Here is a 22,698-nt window from a genome sequence, read left to right on the forward strand (position 1 = left end):
TATGGCAACCTGGGATGGTCCTGATGATGACGCCAACACACAAACATGAACTTACAACAATAGGGAACACACACCCATGCCAGAGAGACCAGCCTTGCTGCTGATACTCTGCTAATGTTTGTCTCCACACATAGAGAGAGGGGGGGGGATAGGGATCCCACAGCCCTCCTGTGCCAAGGGCTCAAGACCCACCCAGGGAAGGAAAGTTACAGGTAGGTAGCCGTGTTGGTCTGCCATAGTCAAAACAAAATTAAAAATTAAAAAATCCTTACAGTAGCACCTTAGAGACCAACTAAGTTTGTTCTTGTTCTCGTACCAAGAACAAACTTAGTTGGTCTCTAAGGTGCTACTGTAAGGATTTTTATTTTATTTTTAAGTTTTTTGACCAGGGAAAGTCTTTTGACAAGGAGCCAATGCGAGGGACAGGAGACCCTACAACAGCAGCTGTAGCATGCCTCCTGTTGGGCACTGGTCTGGGGAGCTGGGGATGAAGATGGAGATGGAGCCTCTGCCCCCTACTCACCTTTGGCATGTGGGGGAGGGGAGGGACCTCTAGTCAGGGGCAAAAGAGAAAGATCAAGGCCACAATACCAGCAGCTCCACAGGGCAGCTTCCTAACAGCCACAGCCGCACATAGGAGTCAGGCACTGAAGGAGGCTTTTGCCACTCCACTCCTTGCCTTAACTCCTGATTATGAAGGGCTGGCACCCTAGAGAGGTAGAACAGCTCGTGTTTGCCATGCAGGGGGCAGAAGTTCCCATGCAGGATATGACCCCACACCAGGACAACCACCTTTCATTCATACATACCTAAGCACATCAGGGGAGCACTGCATACACCAACCTTCTGGCTCCTGTATTTGGCCCACCACTCTCCCCTCACCCCATGACCAATTTCTCTTCTGCCCTATTGGCCAGCCCTGCTGGGCAGCATCTCAGCATGACTCTTCATTGCTTCCCACAAGTGATTTTAGAAGCCTGCAGGTAACCTGAGAAGGGAGAGCAGGAAGTAATCCTAAGTATTTAAAGGACTGGGGTACAGACCCATTACACCCACATATTTGAATATCACCATGGTGCATCTGCAGCAGCACAACTGGACACATTCATCTACCCCAGCTGCAACAAAACATGTCTCTCCCACATTGGTCTCTACAGCCACAGCCTCTGGGCAAATTAAGGTGGATGGTTGTGGGTTCACCTGCATTGTGTTTTGCAATTCACCCAGCCACCCTGGAAGAAAACTTGGGTTTTTTAAATGAAGTTTTTAAAAGGGAGTGGAATGGGTCAAGAGATGGGGCCGGGGGGGGGGTGTTGGGGCATGGCATTGGTCTGCCCCCTAACAGTGCCTGAGCCCTTCAGACTCCAATCCCTATCATGCCCTAGCAACAAATATGCAAGTTCACAGCGTTTATTGAGCAGCATCCAGGATGGAGGTGATTCTGAGCAGCAAAGATACAGGAATGAAGTTGCTAAACCCCAATCAGGAATCCCAGGATAGCATCTGAGCCTGGGGCAGCAGATTAATGTGTTCCCACTACAAACAATACCAGGAATGCATTAACATGTTGCCTTAACTGTCATGGTGCTTGCCAAGGACAGACCAAAGAGGTCAACCCCATGTAGGAGCATCTCAGCCACTTCTGCGGGTAATGGGGGTGAACCTCCCTGCTGGACAGCACAGAAGGGAGGAATTGCAACTGGACCACACAGTTCCTGAGCCAGCATACTGTTAAATGTGTGTGAAGTGGGAGAGAAGGGAGATTTTGCCACCTGGGTACAATGCTGTGCTCATGACTTAGACTCTCCCACTCCCACCCCAAGTTAGGAGGGGAGGGGAGACGGCAGTGGCTGTGTGTGTACCCACACACCCTGTCCTCTTGCAACTTACGGGGTGGGGGAGTGATCCTTGAAAGGTGTGTTTGGCCAGTCATCCTGTAGACTGGAGAAGAGACCCTCTTAAGAATATTAGGGGGGTGGGCAGGGGAAGGACTACGCCATGTGAAAAATGAACATAATATTTTAACTGTAGTTCATTCATTTTCAGCTTTGTTTTCTTGTTATATAAAAGGAGTGCCCATAACCTAGGTTTAAGGTGCCATTCAGCTCCTAGCTTTCTTATCTCAGTTTCTAACACTGTTACTCATATGTAGCAAAGGGAGGGGACAAGAGTCTTGGTTGTTGGTTTGCTGCAGACGGCACCTTGTTTCAGCAGGAAGTTGGTGAGAGTTCTGATTGGGAGTGACTGTGCTTTTTATCATTATAGTGATGGGTGGTTTGGGCTCCATTGCAGAGAGAAGAGAGCTTATGCAATAGAGTTCCAGTGGAGAGTCCAGGAGCCTCTGAGCCCTCAACAGTGATCTTCCAGTTATTCCCCCACCATAATATTAATGAAATGTTCAGAAGGTTGTTTTTTTGTAGGGTTTGGATCCCTTTTGAATTTAATAATTAATATTGTACAAATTTACAGCCTGCCCTCACTCAACAACTTTGCCCCCCCAAAAAAGCTTTTGTTTGTGTCCCTATTTATGGGACACAATTTATGTGTCGATCCTATTTATCACTTCCAGGACAAACAAGTGTGGGAATGTGCCCTGGTCCCCTTGAATGTGCCCTGGTCCCCTTGAATGTGCCCTGGTCCTCTATAAACACCCCTGCAGCCCCTTTTAGTCAGAAAAGCAACCTAGTCAGAACATTACCAGGTGGGGAAAGGGACCAATTTGGCATTTTGTGGGGTACGGGGGTGGCGGCAGAGAATGAGCCAGTTCAGCTTCACAGTCAAAATGCCCCCTGCTGCTTTAACACTCATTAAGGAAATATGGGTGAGCAATAAGTGCCCAGGGATGGGGCACTTATATGCAGCTCTCAGGCTAAAAAAAAAAAAAAAGTTCCTTGCTATAAGGCAAATATCTGACATTTACAAGTTATTAGGAGGAAAAAAGGCACTGCTACTGTGGCACAAAGTTGGAGGACAACTTTGGACGATCACGGGTTCTGAATTGGTCGCGCGCACCCCCGTCCCCGCCGGGGGTTGCTATACCTGCGGACAGGGCAGCTTCGCCCCACTGCTGGGGACGGGGAAAGTCATGGACCTCCCACTGAAGGTAATAGCTGAATTCTAGACGCTATTTCCCTCCGTGTTCCACCAAGCCCCTAGACGGGGCACAGCTTGATTTGAGTCACACCCCATCCCCACCTCATCCCACCTGCTGCAAGGGAAAGTCCTCCAGCAGGGTGGCCCTGAAAGGCTCCTCGCCCGTTGGGCGTCAACCATCGCCACACAGAAAGTAGGGGAGTGGGGTACCCCAACAACGAGCTCCCTGTCTCATCACTTAATCAGGCACCCCCCCCCCACATGTGTCTCCTCTATCTCGTCTGGCCCGACGGGGGCTTCTTCCGGGGCCAGCAGGAGCCGAAACAGCCAGCTCTTTAAAAATAAAAACAATGGGCGACTCTCTCAGCCTCCAGCCCCACGCCCGCGGGGATACAGTTTGCTCTATTTTCACGAGACATTCGCGTGTCGGAATGGTCACAAAACTGGGCACGATCCCCGTCCCCTCACCCCCCGGCATTGCAAGGGTTAATGTCACTAGAGGATGAAGGAGCAGTGCCCCATCCGCCTCGGCGCATCCCGCTCCGGCCCCCATAGCTATAGCCATAGTGTTTCCGCCGGAACTCTACTGCGCCGGGGACGGAACCTCGAGGGACGGCTGGAAGGGCGGCTTCCGGTTTTGAGGGTTCGCCACTTCCGGTCCCGCCGAGCAGGAGTCGTAGGACCGGCCTCGTCCTCCGCCGCCGTCGCCGCCGCCGCCATGGAGACCATCCTGGAGCAGCAGCGCCGCTACCACGAGGAGCGCGAGCGGCTGATGGACGTCATGGTCAAGGAGATGCTCACGCGGAAGTCCACGGTGAGGAGGGGGAAGGGGAGTCTGGGGGCGCCGGTCCCGCATCGCCCCACACCCGCGATTGACCCCGCACCCCCTCATCCCTCTTTGTCTCTCTCTCTCTCCCTCTGAGCAGCTTCGAGACCAGATCAACTCGGACCACCGCACGCGGGCCATGCAGGATGTGAGTAGGCCGGGCCTTGTCTTGTGGGGAGGGGGGCGTTACCTTACTGTTTATTCATATGCCGCGTTTCAGCTAAGAAGGCTCCCAAGGCAGCTGCCAAGAAGAAACAGGTATATACAAATGCAAGAAAGCAAGTCCAAAACAACGCAAATGCAAATGATAACATATCTGAAGGATTCCAGCAGGATTGAAAACTGAACATATCCACACTCCTGTCAAAAAGGCAAAGAGCATTCCCTAAAACAAACGTTAAGAGGAGATAAGAATGCTTAAGTCATCATCTTTGCTTTATAAGGGTTCCAGGTGGGGCTGGGAGGGGACAAGGCAGGTGGAAAAGCTGGTGCCTCTTGATGGTCCCAGCAGACTCTCCCCTGTAGCAAATGATGTTACATTGGCATAGGTGGCACTAAGAAAGCTTGGAAAGTAAGTAGGAGGCATAATTCAATGGCACAAGATGCAAGTGCCTCAAGACAACCAGAGAGGCAGAAGGGACAGCTGATGGTGCAAGGCAGGCAGGGAGCTCTGCTGCTGTTTTACCATGAAGCCCAGCCCCTTCTAGCTTGGGGAGGCTGCAGCTGCCACCAGAACTGTTACGGCTGACTCCTGGGCCCTGCCTCTCTTTTCCTTCCAGAGGTACATGGAGGTGAGCGGCAACTTGAGAGACTTGTATGACGACAAAGACGGGTAAGAAGGGTCTTCCTCCCTGGCAGTTTCTTTGGGGAGGGGGCAGCAGACTTTGAGCTGGCAGGACCTGCTGGGGGCCTCCAGTTGAATCGGTACTGGAAGGGAGGGGGAGCACTTAAAATCCAGAAAGCACGGACTGCTGTTGTCCTTGTTCCATGTGCAACACCAATCAGGCCAGAGCCCTAATTTCTTTCTCCTTGTGCAAGCAGTCCTGCTAGCCAATCTGAAAAGGCTTCCTCCTGTTTTCTACAGGTTGCGGAAGGAAGAACTCAGTGCCATTTCAGGGCCCAATGAGTTTGCTGAGTTCTACAATCGTTTGAAGCAGATTAAAGAGTTCCATCGGAAACACCCAAATGAGGTGAGGTTGTTTCTGTGTGTAATGAATCCTCAAGGACTGGTTGCCTTGCTAGGTCTGAAGACCCTGGGATTTCATGATTGCTTCTGGTATTGTGAAAGTGACTTGACTGTCTGTGCTGTAGCCTATATGCTATATTTTCTAGTTTGAACTTTGCTTCTAGTATAGAAAGATGCATACAGGAAGCAATCTCCACTACCTCTTTTCATGCTGTCCCTTTATGCACCAAATACAAGCTGCTTTTCTTTCCAAAACCTTTTGGCAGTTGTTCAACTTCTCTCCTTGTCTGCCTCCCAAAATTTGGTAATGCGGTGGTTCCCAAACCTTTTCAAGCTAATTCCCCCTTGGTTCCATAAATTCATCTCCAGTGCCTCCTTACCCTACAAAAAGCATTATTCAGAATAGTGGTTTGCGCAACTCACTAAAGAAGATAATAACACAATAAAATGCAAAACAGTAACAATTAATTGCATGGTTATTCAGAATCCAATTAAAACTATCTTAATTAATTCAACTGAATTGATTAACTTGATCCAGTAATACTTGCTTTTCAAAGTCTGATAGTTATTTAGCAAGATTATTAATTACTGCATTTAGTAATGACTACTATTCAGTAAATTCTTAATGTGATGGACAGACTTGATAAAGTGAAATCAGTTTCCCAATATCTGGTTTAAAGTCACTTTGCAGGAGCCTTAAATCTCCATGTTTCGTAAGAGTTGATTTCTTTGCTTGGAGAGAAGTTGGATGACTACACCAAAACCACATTCCACCAAATATGATGTTGGAAATGCAACAAGGAGCTTCTTAACCATTGTCAATAGTGCAGGATATCGATCAGAAATTGCTTCAAAAGCGATAAGAGTAAAAGAGATAAACAGTAAGAAGCAAAGAAGGTGTTTCATTTTAGGTTCTATCCTGGTCAATCATAAATAAGCGAAAAATATGCTTGTAGAAGCACATCTGCAGCAGCCCATAAGTAACCCCACCCCACACCAGGAGGTGATACCACCCACTTGGGGAACCACTGTTGTAATGTGTCTGTTCCCTTAGTCTTCTGTTGTCTTCTGCAAACTTATTATTTCCTTCCTTCATGTCTTGTCTAACGACTAGCGTAAGGTCTAATGTATTTTGGATCCAGTCCCACTGCATTTATTATCTGTTCATTATCTGGCCTCTTAATCCTAAACACCTGTAGTAATTGTCCCTTGTAGATTTGTGTGCCGATGTCCGTGGAGTTTGAGGAGCTCTTGAAGGCCCGGGAGAATCCTAGTGAAGAGGCTCAGAGTAAGTTTTAAATCTAACCTGTCTGGCATAACCCCTTGCTTGGCCTCCTATTCTGATGCCCATTACACTTTCCAGATAGTTGGAGCAAATGGGCAGGGGACCTATTGCTGCAAGATTGCTTCTTGCTTGTCTTCATCTGCAGTGTAGCCAAGCTAGAGGAAATTATCTTGGTTCTTGGCCTGGGGATTCAGCTCTCTTCCTCATTATGCTAGTTCTGAGTTGTCTGTCTCTATTTGTTTTCTGCAGACCTTGTGGAGTTCACTGATGAAGAAGGATATGGCCGCTACTTGGACCTGCATGACTGTTATCTCAAGTACATTAACCTCAAGTCCTCAGAGGTGAGATTTTCAACCAGGGTGTCTAGGATTTGGAAGCATTTCTTGTCCTCTGTTTTATACCCAAATGGCCCTGCCCACCCACAAGTATAGCATGCATTAGATTGCAAACAGAAGGAAAAAGGAATGGAGAAGGAATAAGCAACAGGTGTTCAAGCACTAATTCTTAATAGCTTCACAAATATTTAATAACTAGGGAGGCAGTTCTGGGAAGAGCAAAATAGAGGCACGTGGTCCCAGCTGAGCCAATGGAGTTGGCCTTTTTGTCTCCCTCTTCTGTCTAATGGAATGCAGCTAAGGGGATGAGCGGCAGGGAGTAGGGATTATCCAGGAAACGATTCAGTGCCTGCATTGGGATCTTGCATGAAGTCACAGTTAATGATCCCCTTTTCCCTGTCCTCTGCAGAAATTGGATTATATCACATACCTGTCCACTTTTGACCAGCTTTTTGACATTCCTAAGGAGAGGAAAAATGCTGAATACAGGAGGTGAGAGCTCAGAACTTTTGGCGGTGAGGAAGAGAACAGACATTAAACTCTTCCAAAGCGTCTAGTGTATCTTTATCAGTCTGGCCTATTTTTTGTGTTCTGCTCCTAAAGTTATTAAAGCCATTCAAGTTGTTTTATGCCCCCCAAATCCATTGTGACCAGATTTTCTCTGTCACCCACATGGGCTTAGTAACAAGCCGAAAGAACCATAAACCTTGTTTGCCATCTTTCTGTGTAGGATCTCTGTTGGCGGACTCCTTGCAGCAGGGTGAGGAGCATTGTTTGAGTAGGAGGCTGTCACCTCCTCCCTCTCTTCCCTTGATGATTGTTACAGGTACCTGGAGATGCTCCTGGAATATCTGCAGGATTATACAGACCGAGTGAAGCCATTGCTGGACCAGAACGAGCTGTTTGGCAAAATCCAGGCAGAATTTGAGAAGAAGTGGGAGAATGGCACTTTCCCTGGTTGGCCGGTGAGCAGTGCCCAGGATGGGGTGGGAGCTGGAGGTTTGGCAAGATCTTGGTCCCATGGAGCAGGTCTCTGCCGACAGGCTCCTTGAACCACCTTAGGAGCTCCAAGTATTTGGCCACCGAAGCTCTGGACTGTGTTTTTTGGGGGGTCTTGAGTCACTAACCCTCTTGTCTGTTGGCAGAAAGAGACCAGCAGCGCCCTCACCCATGCTGGGGCCCACCTGGACTTGTCAGCCTTTTCTTCCTGGGAGGTTTGTTTGCCTTTTTGAACCTGTCTTGGTGGTGCTGGGAAGGGAGCAGGAGGTGAAGGGCTGCGGCTCAGAGGCAGAACACCTACTTTGCATGCAGAAGGTGCCAAGTTTGATCCCCAGTGACATCTCTGTTTAGGGCTGGGAAAGACTCTCTGCCTGAAAACTTGGGAAACCATTGCTGCTAGCCAGTGTAGACGATACTGAGCTAGATGGACCAGTGGTCTCCCTCTGTATAAGGCAGCTTCTGGGCTTTCCAGAACAGTTGCTGCTGCTGCCGCCACCGCCTTTGCTCTCTGTGCTGTGCCTGGCCAAACGAGGGAAAGGAGATGGTTAACTTACTGCCAAGTCATGTCAGCTCTGTGTATTTGTGCTTCTCCCACAGGAATTGGCCTCCCTTGGACTGGACAGGCTGAAATCTGCACTGCTGGCTTTGGGTCTGAAATGTGGTGGGTAAGTAAAGGATTTGTTTAGAGCTGGCTGTGGGGGGTGGTTTGTTGTTATTGCTACTGGACCCTGTGTATGACACCCAATGAAGCTGAATGCAGATAAAAGAAAATACTTCTTCATGCAGCAGAGTTAAACTAAGGAACTTGCTCCCATAGGAGGCAGTGATGGCCACCAACATAGGTGGCTTTAAAATAGGGTTAGACAAATTCACGGTGGAGAGGACTGTTGATGGCTACTAGCCCTGATGGCTGTGCTCTGTTTCCACAGTTGGAGGCAGTGATGCTTCTGAGTACCCTTTGCTGGAAACCACAGGAAAGGAGAGTGCTCTTGTACTCGATTCCTACCTGTGATCTTCATACTGGGGCATCTGGTTGACCACTGTGAGAACAGGATGTTGAACTTGATGGGCCACAGGCCTGATCCAGCAGGCTCTTATGTTCTTACATGAGAGGTCTGGTTGTTTGGATGAGCTTTGGGTTTATCCGGATCTGGAGATGCAAGCACGTAATGCGTTTCTTCTCTTCCTCCTCTCCAGGACTCTAGAGGAACGTGCTCAGAGGCTGTTCAGCACCAAGGGCAAGTCTCTGGAGGCCCTTGACCCTTCTCTCTTTGCCAAGAACCCGAAGACAAAGGGGAGCAAACGGTGAGGCACATGGGGGTATGGCTGGGGTGAAGTTGAACATGTCCTGCTCAGATCACCTTCCAGCAGAGGGGCAGCTCCTTCCTTCCTTGCGTCTCTGCCAGTGGCTGGGTGGGAGAGATGCTGTCCTTGGCCTTAGCTTTGACTAGCAACCTGAGCTGTGGGGCCCATGTGGGTCCTCCTGGCGCTGCAAGTGGTGTGTGTGTATCCTTATCCCTTCATTGAGCTGTTTCCTTGACAGGGACACTGAGAGGAACAAAGACTTGGCTTTCCTGGAGGCTCAGATCTACGAGCACGTGGAGATTCTTGGGGTAAGCTCTGTCTCCCATCCTTCTCCCTAGCCATTGGGGTTCTGTTGTGGTTCAGTATGCCTCCTACTGTACTCACTGGCTCTGTTCCCCACCCCTTGTAGGAGCAGCGGCAGCTGACTCATGAAAATGTGCAGCGCAAGCAGGCACGGACCGGTGAGGAACGCGAGGAGGAGGAGGAGGAACAGATCAGTGAGAGTGAGAGTGAAGACGAAGATAACGAAATCATCTACAACCCCAAGAACTTGCCCCTTGGGTGGGATGGCAAAGTAAGCCCGGCTTATTGTGGGGCTCGCAGCACAAATGGGAGAAAGCGACTGTTTTGTGTGCTCACTCTCTCTTCCTCCCCCCCCCCCTTTGCCTTCCAGCCCATCCCTTATTGGCTGTATAAGCTCCACGGCCTGAACATCAACTACAATTGTGAGATCTGTGGGAACTACACCTACCGTGGGCCCAAAGCTTTCCAACGACACTTTGCGGTAGGACACTGGAAAGTGCCAAAATATTTATTTGGGGAGTGTGTGTGTGTTTGATTGGGCCTCGGAACAAATTATCAGCTTGCATGAGGTTCAGGGCTCTTGCTAAGCAGCAGCCCTCAAATCTTAACACTTGCAGAGCCGCCACCCCCCCATGCAGGGGGGGACCCTTCCCAACTGGCTGCTTTTTAGCTTAGCCTTCTACTCAAGACCCAGGTTGTGTGGCAGTTCTGCATGGAGGGCAGTGGCACAGGCCAGCCTCTTCTCTGCCCTCCTTCCCTCCTCCCTCTAGAGCACTTTGGCTCTGTCATTGCCATGCCTTGATGCTCCTGTATGTTCCATAGGAATGGCGCCACGCCCATGGAATGCGATGCCTGGGCATCCCCAACACAGCTCACTTTGCCAACGTCACACAGATTGAAGATGCTGTTTCATGTAAGTGGCCACAAGTTGCCTTCCTGGCCCTGGGCTTGCTTGTGGCTGCCAGTTTCACATTGTGGGGGGTGGGGGCCATCCTGTCAGAGTGATGGACCTGCTCTGTCAGCTGCTGGCTTGTTGTGTAATTTATTTACCTCTTTGCTGATGTGCCAGGATCAGCAGAGTGACTGGGTGGGTGGAGCTTCTCAGAGGGGCAACTCATGGTGTGGCAGGAGCCTGATCCTTTACCCCTGGTTGGGTAGGGGTGCAGGGCTTCTGGTGCTTCTCCAAGCAGAGTAGCAGCTATCCCTCCACCTGGGCATCTTGGGTTGTGACTGGGAGCTAGCAGTTGACCGTCGCCTCTGACAGTTTGTGCATGTGTGTTTACAGTGTGGGCAAAGCTGAAGCAACAGAAAGCTTCGGAGAGGTGGCAGCCGGACACAGAAGTAAGCTGGGTTGGGACATCCCTTGCAGTTGTCTGTTGGGAATGGGACTGGGAGGACCAGTCTGGGGGTTAGTGGTATGTGTGCCTTCAGCTCCGGTCCCCGTGCCAAATTCTACCGAGGTCCCCAATGTTTAGCAAAAGGAATGCAAAGGCTGGCACTGGCTAGCAAAGCCCACTGAAGTCATGGGGGATAAGAACTATTGGTTGTTACTGGTCACGTGACCAGGGGAGCCTGCCCTGAAATGTCCCAGGGTGGCTGTTTCCTCCCTAACTGCCCACCCTATTTCCCCTCCTACACAGGCATCTGTTGTGTGTCCCTGCCCCACTCCCAGCATGTAGTTAACTGGCTGGGGGGTTTCATTGGTTGAAACATGTTTCTGTGCATTGGTTTCTCCCTGGGCTACTGATTCCTTCCTTTTGTGCTTGGGTGAGGCTGTTTCGGCCACATAAGCACCAGCACTCAGGGCTGAATGTCAGAAACAGGGCATGATAGCTCAGTAGAGCCTCCATATTCAGATGCAGCATAGAGAGGTGCTGGAATACTCTTTGTTGTTCTCCTGCCTTGCTTTGGGGCTTCCCAGAAGCACCTGATTGGCCAAAGGAGGCTGGACTAGATTGGCTCCTCAGAGAGTCTCAGCAGAGGCAGTGCATCCCATTTTGCCGCTTGAGGCGGATGCCGCTCCACTTCTCCCCCAGTGGCAGGGTGCCTGCAGAGGCTTCTGGGTTTCTGTGGCAGCAGCCTCTGGGTTTCAGCGCTTTGCTGTCTCCATGGTGGGGGAGACCTTTGCCTTAGGGCCCTGGTACTGCTTTCCTGGTTTTCCCCACACATGCGCTTCTCTGTCAACCTAGGAGGAATATGAGGATTCCAGTGGAAACGTGGTCAACAAGAAGACCTACGAAGATCTGAAGCGCCAAGGCCTGCTGTGATTGGAGGAGACGTTGGCCCGATGCACCCCACTCCAGACCTTCTTCACCCCTCCATGGGAACAGGTGCTTCAAGGACACTTACAGCTCACGGGGTGATGATTCCTGTAACAATTTTTTCATAAAAAATAAACCTTAGTTTTAAAGGCAAAAGGAATGGGCACCTGGTGTCGTCTGCAGCTTTATTTGATAGACACGTTCTGGCTTCCTCCCAGCTTCTTTCACACATAATGCATCCTTGTTCACTAGAAGTGGGACACAAGGCACAGATTCAGTCCCTCACTGAGAACTAAGCCAGAGTTGAACTTTCCCTTCCCAAAGATGCAGAAAATACTCCCTCAGAAGCTGGTGGACTCTTTCATTGGATACATTTAAACAGAGATTGGATGGCTATCTGCCAGAGATTATTTAGCTGCGATTCCTGCATTGCAGTGGTTGAACTCAAGCCTTTGGGGTCCCTTCCAACTCCACTGGTCTATGATTTTAGGGTTGTTCCTTTGTCGCTGCTTGTAGTTCACTAGGCCCGCTTCTGTTTCAGTTGGGGGGGGGGGGAGAAAAGAAGAAAGTGCCTTTGTTTGCAGCTACTCGAGGCCTGGCTGTGACAGGCAATTGTGTTCACTGGGTTTCCTCAAACCCACCTGCTACTTCAGCAGATGCTGGTAAATATCCTGCTACTGCTTCCAGCTCCTGGGTCCTAATGCCTACAGGCACCTTTTCCTCTGAGCAGGATGCTTATCTTAAGGGTCATTTGCTTTGGAAAACAGCTATTGTGGCTTTGAGGCAGCGAGTTGCTGGGTGGAAAGGACAGGCACATGTGTATGCAACAAGGGGGTTGCAGTCTAGTTGGAAAAGGAAGTAAAACCATCCAAGGTGGCTGCAGTGGTGGTGGTGGTGGCGGCTGCTCTGGCAAGTCACGAGGGAAGACCATAACATGACCCACCACATGTAACCTCTGTCTTGTGAAGTCTCTGTTTGGAGAAGGACCATACATCAGTGCTAGAGCATCTCCCTTGCAAGCAGTTGATCCCAGGTTCAGTCTTCTGCAGCATCTCCTGGTTGTGTTGGGGAGAGACTCCCACCTGAAATCCTGGAGAGCTGCTGTCAGTCAGTGCAGACAGTACTGAGCTAGATGGACTAATGGTCTTGATTCAATATAAGGCAGCTTTCTGTGTTTCTCTTCTCCCTGGGTTTAGTTCCTCTTTTTCTTGTTGTTTCTCTGCTGCTACCCAAGGACCCCAGAGACCCACTGGGAACAGAGAGCGTGGCTAATTACCCTAATTGGGATGGATTTGTTGCTGTAATTGCCTCAGGAAGGCGAGGCCCTGATGGGCACCTGGGGGTGGCTGCAGCCTGATTGGAAGTGAGAGAAGGGAGGTTTGGCTGAGCTGTGTTCTTGCGTGCCCTGGTTGGAGTAGATTTGGGGTGTTCTGCCATGGAGAGGGGGGGCTAAGTTCAGAACCTAATCCATCTCACTTGAGGAACATCCCTAGGTTTTGTGTTACCGACTTGTAATGGAACAGCAGCATTTTTATACAGTCACACAGGCTCCCTTTTTTGATAAACTGTATTGGCAGCATTTAGACACACACCCAGACTCTTCCTTGATAAACTCCCTCTTGATCTTCCCCAAAGTGGCCACGGCACTTTGGCTGGCAAGGACTTTGTTTCTGCCAAGTTTCTGCAATGCATCGCCCAGGTGAGGAGGTCTCTAGGAAAGGGTGGGATGTAGGTTTTGCCTCCTAGCTGTGGCTAGGCAGCTGTTCCATCCTCAAAAGTTTCTCTCCTCTCCCATCGCAAAGATGCCTTCCCTGGCCATTTCTCTCAGAACAATATAGAATCCTCCTACTGACTCTTCCAAACTTAGCCAACTCTAAAAGAAAGGGTAGCCCCCTCTCCCCAGTGGTAGTTTGAGGGGGGTGGCCCCAAGTACCCCAGGTCTCCTGCCCCTTCACTCCACCCCATCCTTTTCGTTTTCTTGCATTGCTGGTGAGACCCCCCACCCCCAACCTTAATTTATCTCTGTACACCTACACCAGTCTATGCCAATCAGTATTCTGGGCCGCTGCCCACCCCCAAGTAGTGCCCCTCTCCACAGCAGCCTACCCTTTTGTCCCATTCCAAGATGTTTCATAGGTGGAGAGGAACTTCCAGCTGTTGAGCGGCACAGGCAGGTCTTTCTGTTACCAGAGGTCTGCCTGAAAAGCTTGAATTGTCAGATCCTTATTGTAAACAGCATACAGTCTTTGTTGGGGCGGGGGAGGATGGAACTCCTTTCCCCATCTTTTATGAAAATAATCTTAAGTGCTCTGATGCCTTTACTCAAAGACTTCCTGAAGCCAGCCTTGGTGACTGTGCCTCACCCTGCCATGTGTTCTGGGCCCCATGTGGGGAGAGCAGCCCTCGGTTGCCCAGAGCATCATGGAAGCAAACCCCTCCTTTTCCCCACCACTCCACTCTACCTGCTGGTTGGTGCCATCTCCGCCTGGGCGGGGAGGAGGGCTCCCCAAGGGGCACCTCTTCTGCCAGCACAGGAGGAAGACATTGCTCAGACAGGCTTCTAGGGCGAGGTAAGTGAGCGCAGCTGGTGGGTTCCTTTGGGGGACTAGCTAAGGAAGGCGGGGGGGATGCATGCTTGAGTGTGTGTATGCATGAGAGACCTGCCTGCTACAGAGGGGACTGGTCCTCTAAATTGTATTGAGTTGGGCTTTTGAGTGAGACAATCCATCCCTGGACGAAGCAGAGTTGGCTCCTCAACCTGCATCTTTAACGTACGATGGGATCCTAAACGAGCAGCGATCAGGTAGGGTGGAGGCCCTCTGAAAGAAAGGACACTCCCCAAACCCTACCAAGCTCCAGCTGGATTAGAACTCGCATGCTTTGGTTCCGGAGGACACCCCTGAATTTGCAGAGCTTCCTTGAGGTTCTAAGAGGGTTGAAACCAAGCAAAGGAACACAGAGCATCGTGGTGTGAGCTTTGGTGTTCAGTTCCTTTCCGACAGGCCTCTATTTTGGGAAAGCGAATGGGCTGCACTTCATCATCCAAACTGGTATCTTTCTCAGATATGCAATGCCTTTAGGGAAGAGCCCAGGCCCCGCTTTATCAACTAATGGCTCAGCTGTGTCCCCCAAGCTTCCAAAGTGGCTGTCAAGAGTGGTGGGGATGACCCAGGGCTGAGCTGATGAGGGTTTGTGCTGACTGTTGGATGTAGGTTGGTTGGCCGGAGGTGTTGGTAGGATATAGGCTTCTGTTCTTGAAGGTTTCTGTCCTTGATGCCTGTCTACAGCTTTCCCATTTTTCCTCTGGGGCTCAACCAAACACAGGGTTGCTGGGCCAACGGCACATGTCATTAGCGAGGAGCCCTGGGCCTCTGGGCGTGTCATTTTCCAGTCTCCATGGCAGCCACTGCTTGGGGACCTGCAGGGGTTCCTGGAACTCAGCCCACAGCCTTCATAGGTCTTAGTACTTGTTACTGTGAGTGCTCTTACCCCTTTGGCCACTTCACCAGCATCTGCCTTAATGGCCTTAACTAAGCACCACAAGAGATCAAGGCCTTGGAGGGTTATCAGGCTAAAGGCTAAGCAGATTTGACCAGGGAATGAGACGCAGCAACCAAATGCTCAGTGCGAGAGCCGTTGTTGCTGGTGGGAACAGATAATAGAATCATAGAATTGTAGAGTTGTAAGGGACCTCAAGGGTCATCTCATCCAACCTCCTGCAATGCGGGAATGTAGGAATCTTCTGAAGGATGTTGACTGGTGGTCGGTATTCTTGGTGGCACAAGTCAAGTTCCCAGAGTGGACCATCAGATGGTATGGACTCCTTGAATTTATCCTGCGCAAACCTGCCAATATGCCCAGCGCAGATAATGGGGGTGCCCCAGAGGTGAGGCAGGGGCAACTTCTGGTTACAGGAATGTGCTCCCTGGAGGAGGCTTGCCCGTGGCTGACTCTGGTGTGTTTTCTGCACCAGTCAGAGGCTTTCTCATTCTGCCTTCGACTTACTGACTCGGCTTGTTAGATTTTTTCAATGTTCCTGCATTAAGTATGAATTCTGTCCTGCTGGTTCCCCCCCCCCCTATTTTTCTTGGGGTTTGCTTGTTAAATCCTTTGTATTTGTTGCTAAGCCCCCTGGGAATAGTCATGCTGTGTGTCTTCCAAACAAAATAAGTATTGAATAGAGACATAAAATGATTACCCTTTAATGAAAGTGTTACCAATAAACATTACCCCGTTTAGGGTAGTTTATAAAGCTGGTGAACATATATTAACTGTTTTAATGACTTGCTTTAATTAAGAAGACACTGCAAGATTTCCCAAAGAGGAGGTTGGGGGGTGTCTTCCAACACTGCAGGAAAAGAATATACCAGCAGCAACCCATAATGGCACTTCCTGTCCTCTTGGAATCCGGAATAAGCTTCACATGGAATAAGATGCATGAGACTAATTGTAGGAGAAACAAGAGAATCATAGAACTATATAATTACAGAGTTGGGAGGACCTCAAGGGTCACCTAATCCAACCCCCTGCAATAGATAAAGTGATCTAGAGCTGCAGCTGCTCACCCCACCCCCATCCATCGGTTTGCAATCAAAGGCAGCCAGACTTTCCCTAATACTGTTAGGTTTTGCTGAGTCTCTGAGCAAAGAAAGCTTGGCAGTTACTAAAAATGCACCTCAATGTGCACTACTTAATGCTCCAAATTGGCACTCACTTTGTCAAGAAAGCTCCTTAGGTTGAGGTAACTGTGCCTTTTCCCTTAAAACATAGCAAAACTACATAAGAAGAGCCTGCTGGATTAGGCCAATGGCCCATCCACTCCAGCAGTTTTCATTTTGTGACGAGAGATCTTCTTTTCTCGTCACCACAATCTGTCTTAGTTTATTAGACTTGCCTGCTGCAAAGGTTAGTTCAGGCACCGGGAACTGCCCTACACTATCTGCCGTGAAGAGAGATGCAAATAATTCATTCAGCTTCTCTGCAACTCCTATGACTCCTCCGGTGTCAACTCTCATCTTATCGCCCCTTCGTCTCTAGCACACTGCCAACTAAACATTCACCTTGTCCTTCTGACTACCAGAAAGTGGCACTCCTCCACCCATCCCTACACTGGCTCCCTGTCTGCTCCAAATCCAGGTGTGCCCCCCTGCAGAGCCTGGGATGGTCTTATCTCTTTGCTGCTCTCATATCTAAAGACCTCTCTGCCTGTGACCTTCTTTCCACAGCCTTCAGCCATCCCAAGGTCTCCTCCCTCCAGCAGCTCCCCTTGCATGCCTGGAGCTGCCTCCCGGGATGGATGCCTGCGGAAACCCCCTCCCTGGCTTTCTGCAATGAAGCCCAAGGCCATGCAGCCAAAATGGAGGCACATCCAACTTGCTTGCTTCCCCTCTTCTTCTTCTGTGGTCATATTTAAGATTGGAAGTTCATCAAGGCAAGGTGCTGCTCTCCTTAAAGCATCAGGCACACAGGTGGCACCACACAGAAAGAATGGGGAAGGGGGACAGTCTTCCATGTGGGACTTCTCCTTTTGCTGGGTTTGTTTAGCACTTCATGGCTCAAAATTGGCAGCATCTGTTCCGGGAGGTGCTGCAGGGCTGGGATCTAGCAACAGCCTGAGGCAGTGAAGCTATTGGGGGGCAGGGGGAGACAGCAATCTGTGCATAATTACTCTCATAGAGAAATACCCAGCTGACTTTCCCCAGAAAGGCAGGGGTAATGTCTTCTGCTCTGACTCCCTCCAGTGGATGTTACTTGGGGCAGCTCAAGTTCTGTCCTTGCAGACTATGACCAAATCCAGATCCAGATGCTCTGCACTGGGGTGATCCAGCTGGCTCCAACTATACTGGCCAGGTGGAGAATTGGCTTGGCAGTCCAAAGCATCTCCTTCTGCCTTTTCTCCTTGAGTGAGCCACTTTTCAAGGGCCCACTGGCAACCGCCTTCCTGACCAGTCCAACCACATGTCTCTGTTCCTTGTACCAGCATACATCCCTCTCAGGAAATGGGCTCTCACTGTAACAAGGACTGTTAATATCTGGTCTGAATGTGCTACTTACCAGCTGAAGGACTGTTTCGTGAGACCTGGAGGAGGATATGGCGGAAGTTCTGTGCTATATCAATCGCTATATGAATACTGTTTTATGTTGTTTTTAAGGGATGGCATCCAATTTCATCGTACTTTTACAATGACAATAAAGAAATCTTATCTTACCTTATTGTGGGCACAGCTGATGCCCTGATCAGATTCCTAGCCAGTGACTGCACAGCCTCATTACCTGGATAAGAAGACCAAAACAGAGGAATGTGCAAAGGGCCCCTGCTTCATTCAACCCATTGCTCCTAGTGAACTGACATAGGTTCTGCCAAGACGCTGTTTAGGATCCTTTCTACAGCTTTGTCTTGAGTTTAGGGGTTGCTTGCATTGCCTCCTTGTGCTTGGGGGGGGGGAGGGTGTGTGTGCTGAGAAATCTGAGAAATGCATGCACATGTTCCTCCCCTGTTGCCCACTCTGCAGGGTCCTACAGGATTAGATCCCCTTGGCTTGAGATGGCAAGTCCCAACAACCACCGGTTTCTCCCAGCCCAGGGTAAGAGGCTTCATTGTGATGGAATTTCTGGCAGAGGTGACAGCCTGACATGTGACTTGCTCCTTGGTGAAGGTGATATTTGGAAGGCACAGTGTGTCTCCTGAGCAAGTCAGAGGAACCGGGGTAGTATTGGGGAGTGGATGTTGGTTGGATTTCTGCTTGCCAACCATCTGGTAAAAGTACAAGAGCCCCACCCTAAAGAACAGTGGTCTGCAATGGGATCCATCATTGCCTTGATGTGACATTGTCTGATGGTCCCCTGCAGTGAGCTGTGGGTGACAGAGGTGCCTTTTCTCTCTGCCTTTCAAGAAACAAACAAACATGCTCTTTTTCCATCTGCAGGCATCTTCCTCCTCTGGGTTGCTCTGCACTTCAGCACATGGACCTCTTGTATACTGGCAGGTGAGAGGGCTGGCTGGCTGGCTACGGGCTGGGAAGGGGAAAGGTTTGCGTAGGGAGGCCCCTGGGGCACAGGCTGAGGAAGAGGCAGATCCTTGGAACTTCCTGCTACTTTCCTCTGTGCATCTCCTGAAACATAAGCAAGGCTTCTGCTCCACCCAGGAAACCATTAGCAGGAGCAGAGAGTTCCTTGGCTTGTACACCAAGGGATTTACTAACCTCTTTCTTTCTCTTTCAGAGCCTGGGCCCATTTCAGGAGCAGTCCTCATCCCCAGCAGCTCAGCGAACAGCACGAACAGCACAAGCATGATGAACGTAAGAAACTGACCCAGCATGGTGGCTGCTGTGTGTGTGTGTTTGGGGAGGGGGGGTGTTGGGCACTTCCCAGTTGGAGGTGATGGGATAGGAATGTCTGGGTGGGGGGGCAGGCACGGAGTGTCTGCTCCTGGCTGGCTGCAGCCCTTTGGTGAAAAGGGACGTCCTGCAGATGAAAGTATTCATTGGGCAGGTTTGTATGTGAGAGAGCTGAACCAGGAAATGATTCAATTGGGAGGCCCAAGTGGAGGTGGCAGGTCAGGTCCAGGTCCAGGTTGCAGGTGAGAGGTGCTACTAGGGCAGAGGATGCTTGGCCTGGGCAGGCCAGGGCAGCTGTCTAGTTTTCTTGCCATGAAGGTTCAGCTCCATCTCCCTCTGCAGCTCACATGCCAGAGCTTCCAGTGTTCCGGGGAGCGATGCTACCATGACGAAGCTCATGGGAACAACACAGAGACCTGCCACAACACAACACACTGTGAGGTAGGGAGCCCGGAGGTGTTGCTTATTTGAGTGGGGTTGTTTTAAACAGTTTTAAAGTGTTATGTGTCAATTTGTATTTTTTTGGTTTTATAAAGTTGATTAATAATCTACAGCCTTTTAAATGTGTTGGAGAGGTATTGTTTTGATGTTTTTGTTTTAACTATTTACTTGTGTTTTTACCTTGTATTTTTATCCTGTGAACCACCCTAAGATCTTGAAGGATGGTATATAAACCAATAATAATAATAATAATAATAATAATAATAATAATAATAATGCCCCCCAGAAGAGGCTGCAAAGGACTGTGGGTGGCCTTGGCCTCCGTCCTGGACTGTGTCCTTACAAGTGTGTGTGGGATCAGCTAAGGTGTGGCTGTGGGGACCGGCCACTCCTACTTCTCTGCATGGATCATAATGTACTGATGGTCAGTTGCCAGACTTGCCCTGCTAACCCTTTGGTGGGTCTTTGCAGCTCTTCCGCCTCAACACTACCAGCTACACAGCCCGGTGCAGCAGTGAGTGTGGGGGAATCAACGGCACGGACATGTGCATGCAGAATGGCACCATCCGCATGAACTTGTGTTCGATGGAGTGCTGCAGCTCCCCAAACTGCCTGCTCCTCAACGCTACAGCCTATGGTAAGCTCCCCCAGTGGGAGGCCTCTTAGGATGCTCTGCTTGGCAGGATTCCTTCTCCCTGGGGAGGCTGAGCTGACCTATGGGGCATCTGGGCAGAGCTGCCTTCTCAGAGAGACCTTTCCTGGCTGTGGGGACTCTGGAGCAGCTGAAGGGCAGGATTTCAGCCCGCAGCCAGCCTCTCTCCGACCTGCCAGTCTGGCATGACAGCTTCTCTCGTTGGTCAAGAGGTCCTGGGGGCCTCAGCCAGCTCCTCCATCTCTCATGTCTGTTCTAGGTGACCTGCCGCCCACCACCACGCCGGCGCCCACCACTACCACCACCAAAGCACCCCCCAAAAATGTAGGTGTCACTTCATGTTCTGGCAGGGATGGCTTGTTTGCTGGCGGGGCAAGTGGCATCCCCAGAGTGGGTGGGTGGATGAGTGGGAAATGGGATCCTGGTTCTTTTCCTATGTCCTCCCTCCTGCCCAACAACAGGGGTACACCCCCCCACACACACATTGAATCAATCATTTAATTGAAGAGCTGTTGAGCAGAGGGGGAGATCCCTGAGGGCAGGAAAGAAGCTGGGCCCACCTCCTCCCAGAAGAGTCTTTGCTTTTTGGTGAGTTTTGTCTGCCTTGCCCACCTCTCCTTCCTTCCCGACAGCCATGGACAGCTCTGAGCCATCCAGTCCTAGCTGCAGAGATGTGTGGCTGTCTGAACCCAACTTGACAAGTGCCTGCATCCTTCTGAACAGTCCTAATTTGTCTGGGGATTTGGCTGAATCCAGTGCACTGCCCTGGTGTCCACAATTCAATGGCCTGCCTCTCTTTCCTCCCTCACTCCCTCCCTCTGTAGGGGAAAGTCTGCTCAAGCTTCACCTGCCACGGAGAAGGATGCTACAAGGGACAGAAGCATGCAGCCGGCTGCATCGTGGGCTTTGATTTTTGCGAGGTACCGTTCCTGAAATGATAACACCCCCCCCTCCAAACGCCCAAGCCCTGGTTCTGCCCTCTGAATGGAGCCCTTCCCCAGGGCCAGAGGCCTGAAGTGACGCTGCAGTGCCTTAGAATGCAGATTGAGCCTTTTAAGCTCCTTACAAACCAGCAGGAGCTGCGTTCCTCAAGAGAGCAGCAGGTGCCACCAGGTAAAGTGGAAGCAGGTGGGCAGTGGCCAAGTGCACACCCTGATGGCTGTCGTGAGGATTCTGAAATGAGAATAGTTAGCTAAATGGGTGCTGGAGCATCCAATGGAAGTCTGCTTTTAAGGACGAGAGATCTGAAGTCTAAGGAAGAAATGGGGAGGCCTGCCAAATCCCCATCGGCAGCCCCGAGTGCCAGCTGCCCTCTGCAGGCACCCTGCTTGATTCTGGGTCCCCCCACAGTACCAGTGCCTGAAACAGCAACCAAGCTGGTTCCTGCGTCTGCTACTTGTGTGGGCCAATGTCTGCTCCTTTCTCTCTTTCCAGATGAAGAAAACCGGCCCCCACTTTGTGGCTGGATGCAGCAAAGTCTGCAAAACGGCTGGCCCACCCTGCTCCGCTGGGTCCAAGGTGCCCTGCTACCAGGAGTGCTGCCCGGCGATGCCCAAGACCAGCTGCCTGAAGCTGGATGGCAAAGTGCACTTCAATGGGGCCAAGCAGGTGGCAGTCCTCACCCCCCTGCTCCAGCTGCTGGCGTGTGCGGCCGCCCTTAGCCTGAACTATGCTCTCCTGTTCTCGGCCGGGCACAACTGAAGCTGAGCTGGCCTGTTTGGGTCCTTAGGTGGTGGCAAAAAAGCAACTCTCCCTTCTCTGTGTGTCTCTCTCTCTCTATGCCTTGGGGAGTCCACTTGGTTTGGGCCTTTCTCACGAGGCATCCAGCAAATGCCTCCCCCCCCCTTCCCTCCTTTTTCTTCCAGGGCCAAGTGATTTATGAACATTTGGGCTGTGTGAGCTTGCGATAAAGGGTGATATATAAATCGAATAAATAATAACAATAATTTAGCTCAGACCTACATAATCAAGAACCACTTTCCCTCCCTCTGCCCTGTTCTGAAAGATGGCAGGAGATCTGAGCTGGAGTCAGCAGGTCAGCCAAGGGTGGACCTGGGGGAGGGGAAAGCTTTGCTTATCCCCCCCTGAAGGTCCTTGCTGCCATGGCTGATCTTAGCTGCTGCCTTAAATGAGGGACCCACTTTCTCGCTGGGCTGCCTGTCTTTCCCCACCCACCGCCTCACTTCTAGTATCAGAAATGTTTCTCTTGCCTAAAAATTGCAAATAAATCTATTTAACTAGATGAGCAGTGTTTGTGTGTGTTTAAAGTCCATGTCTCTGCCCTGGGCCCGCACCGTGTCTCCTCCACAGAGGCAGAAAAACCACCCACGGTTTTGCAATCACTGCACCAGGTAACCGCCAAGATCAGCGGCTGTTGCCTCAAGCGGGTCTGGCCTGGGAGCCTCGTTACTTTTCCGAGGTCGCCTGCCGACGGGGGGGGGGGTGCACCTTCCAGGGGGAGCTGGCAGCATCATTTTATGGAAGTGGCACCCTGGCAAGCTGCGCTGCCTTGCTCAACTGGCAGCAGACGGGGCGGGTGGGTGCCTAGCTTCGGCGAGTCAGTCGGGCAAGGAAAGGGTTTGCAGCCCGGGCAGTTGCCGCTCCGTGGGGGGAAGGCCGGTGGCAGGAGCTCGGAGCTGTCCTTCCCGCGCCTCGTCGGGGCCTGGGAGCGCCGA

General features: G+C 50.8%; 2 protein-coding genes across 3 annotated transcripts; both read left to right on the top strand.

Annotated features, from left to right (window-relative positions):
• The first annotated feature begins 3,769 nt into the window (after positions 1-3,769).
• On the top strand, positions 3,770-11,759 carry SF3A3 (splicing factor 3a subunit 3). Its single transcript, XM_033157476.1, has 17 exons — positions 3,770-3,907; positions 4,020-4,067; positions 4,699-4,751; positions 5,004-5,109; positions 6,321-6,393; positions 6,640-6,731; positions 7,135-7,217; positions 7,552-7,690; positions 7,871-7,939; positions 8,322-8,389; positions 8,922-9,029; positions 9,268-9,337; positions 9,439-9,603; positions 9,703-9,813; positions 10,155-10,245; positions 10,618-10,673; positions 11,522-11,759. Exons 1-17 carry the CDS (start codon positions 3,812-3,814, stop codon positions 11,597-11,599), a joined length of 1,506 nt encoding a protein of 501 aa, XP_033013367.1. The 5' UTR covers positions 3,770-3,811; the 3' UTR covers positions 11,600-11,759.
• A 1,912-nt stretch (positions 11,760-13,671) lies between these two features.
• On the top strand, positions 13,672-22,056 carry LOC117051266. Of its 2 annotated transcripts, XM_033157477.1 has the most exons (9): positions 13,672-14,163; positions 18,106-18,177; positions 18,517-18,579; positions 18,815-18,891; positions 19,273-19,371; positions 19,843-20,008; positions 20,283-20,347; positions 20,848-20,943; positions 21,458-22,056. In XM_033157477.1, the coding sequence occupies exons 2-9, from the start codon at positions 18,138-18,140 to the stop codon at positions 21,722-21,724; spliced, it is 873 nt and encodes a 290-aa protein (XP_033013368.1). In that variant the 5' UTR covers positions 13,672-14,163; positions 18,106-18,137; the 3' UTR covers positions 21,725-22,056. The 2 variants fall into 2 exon arrangements, with proteins under 2 accessions (XP_033013368.1, XP_033013369.1); XM_033157478.1 differs by lacking the exon at positions 13,672-14,163 and having other exon boundaries at positions 18,024-18,177; positions 18,520-18,579.
• The last annotated feature ends 642 nt before the right edge of the window (positions 22,057-22,698 follow it).

The sequence above is a fragment of the Lacerta agilis genome, chromosome 8 (genome assembly GCF_009819535.1).
Source record: "Lacerta agilis isolate rLacAgi1 chromosome 8, rLacAgi1.pri, whole genome shotgun sequence".
NCBI lineage: Eukaryota > Metazoa > Chordata > Lepidosauria > Squamata > Lacertidae > Lacerta > Lacerta agilis.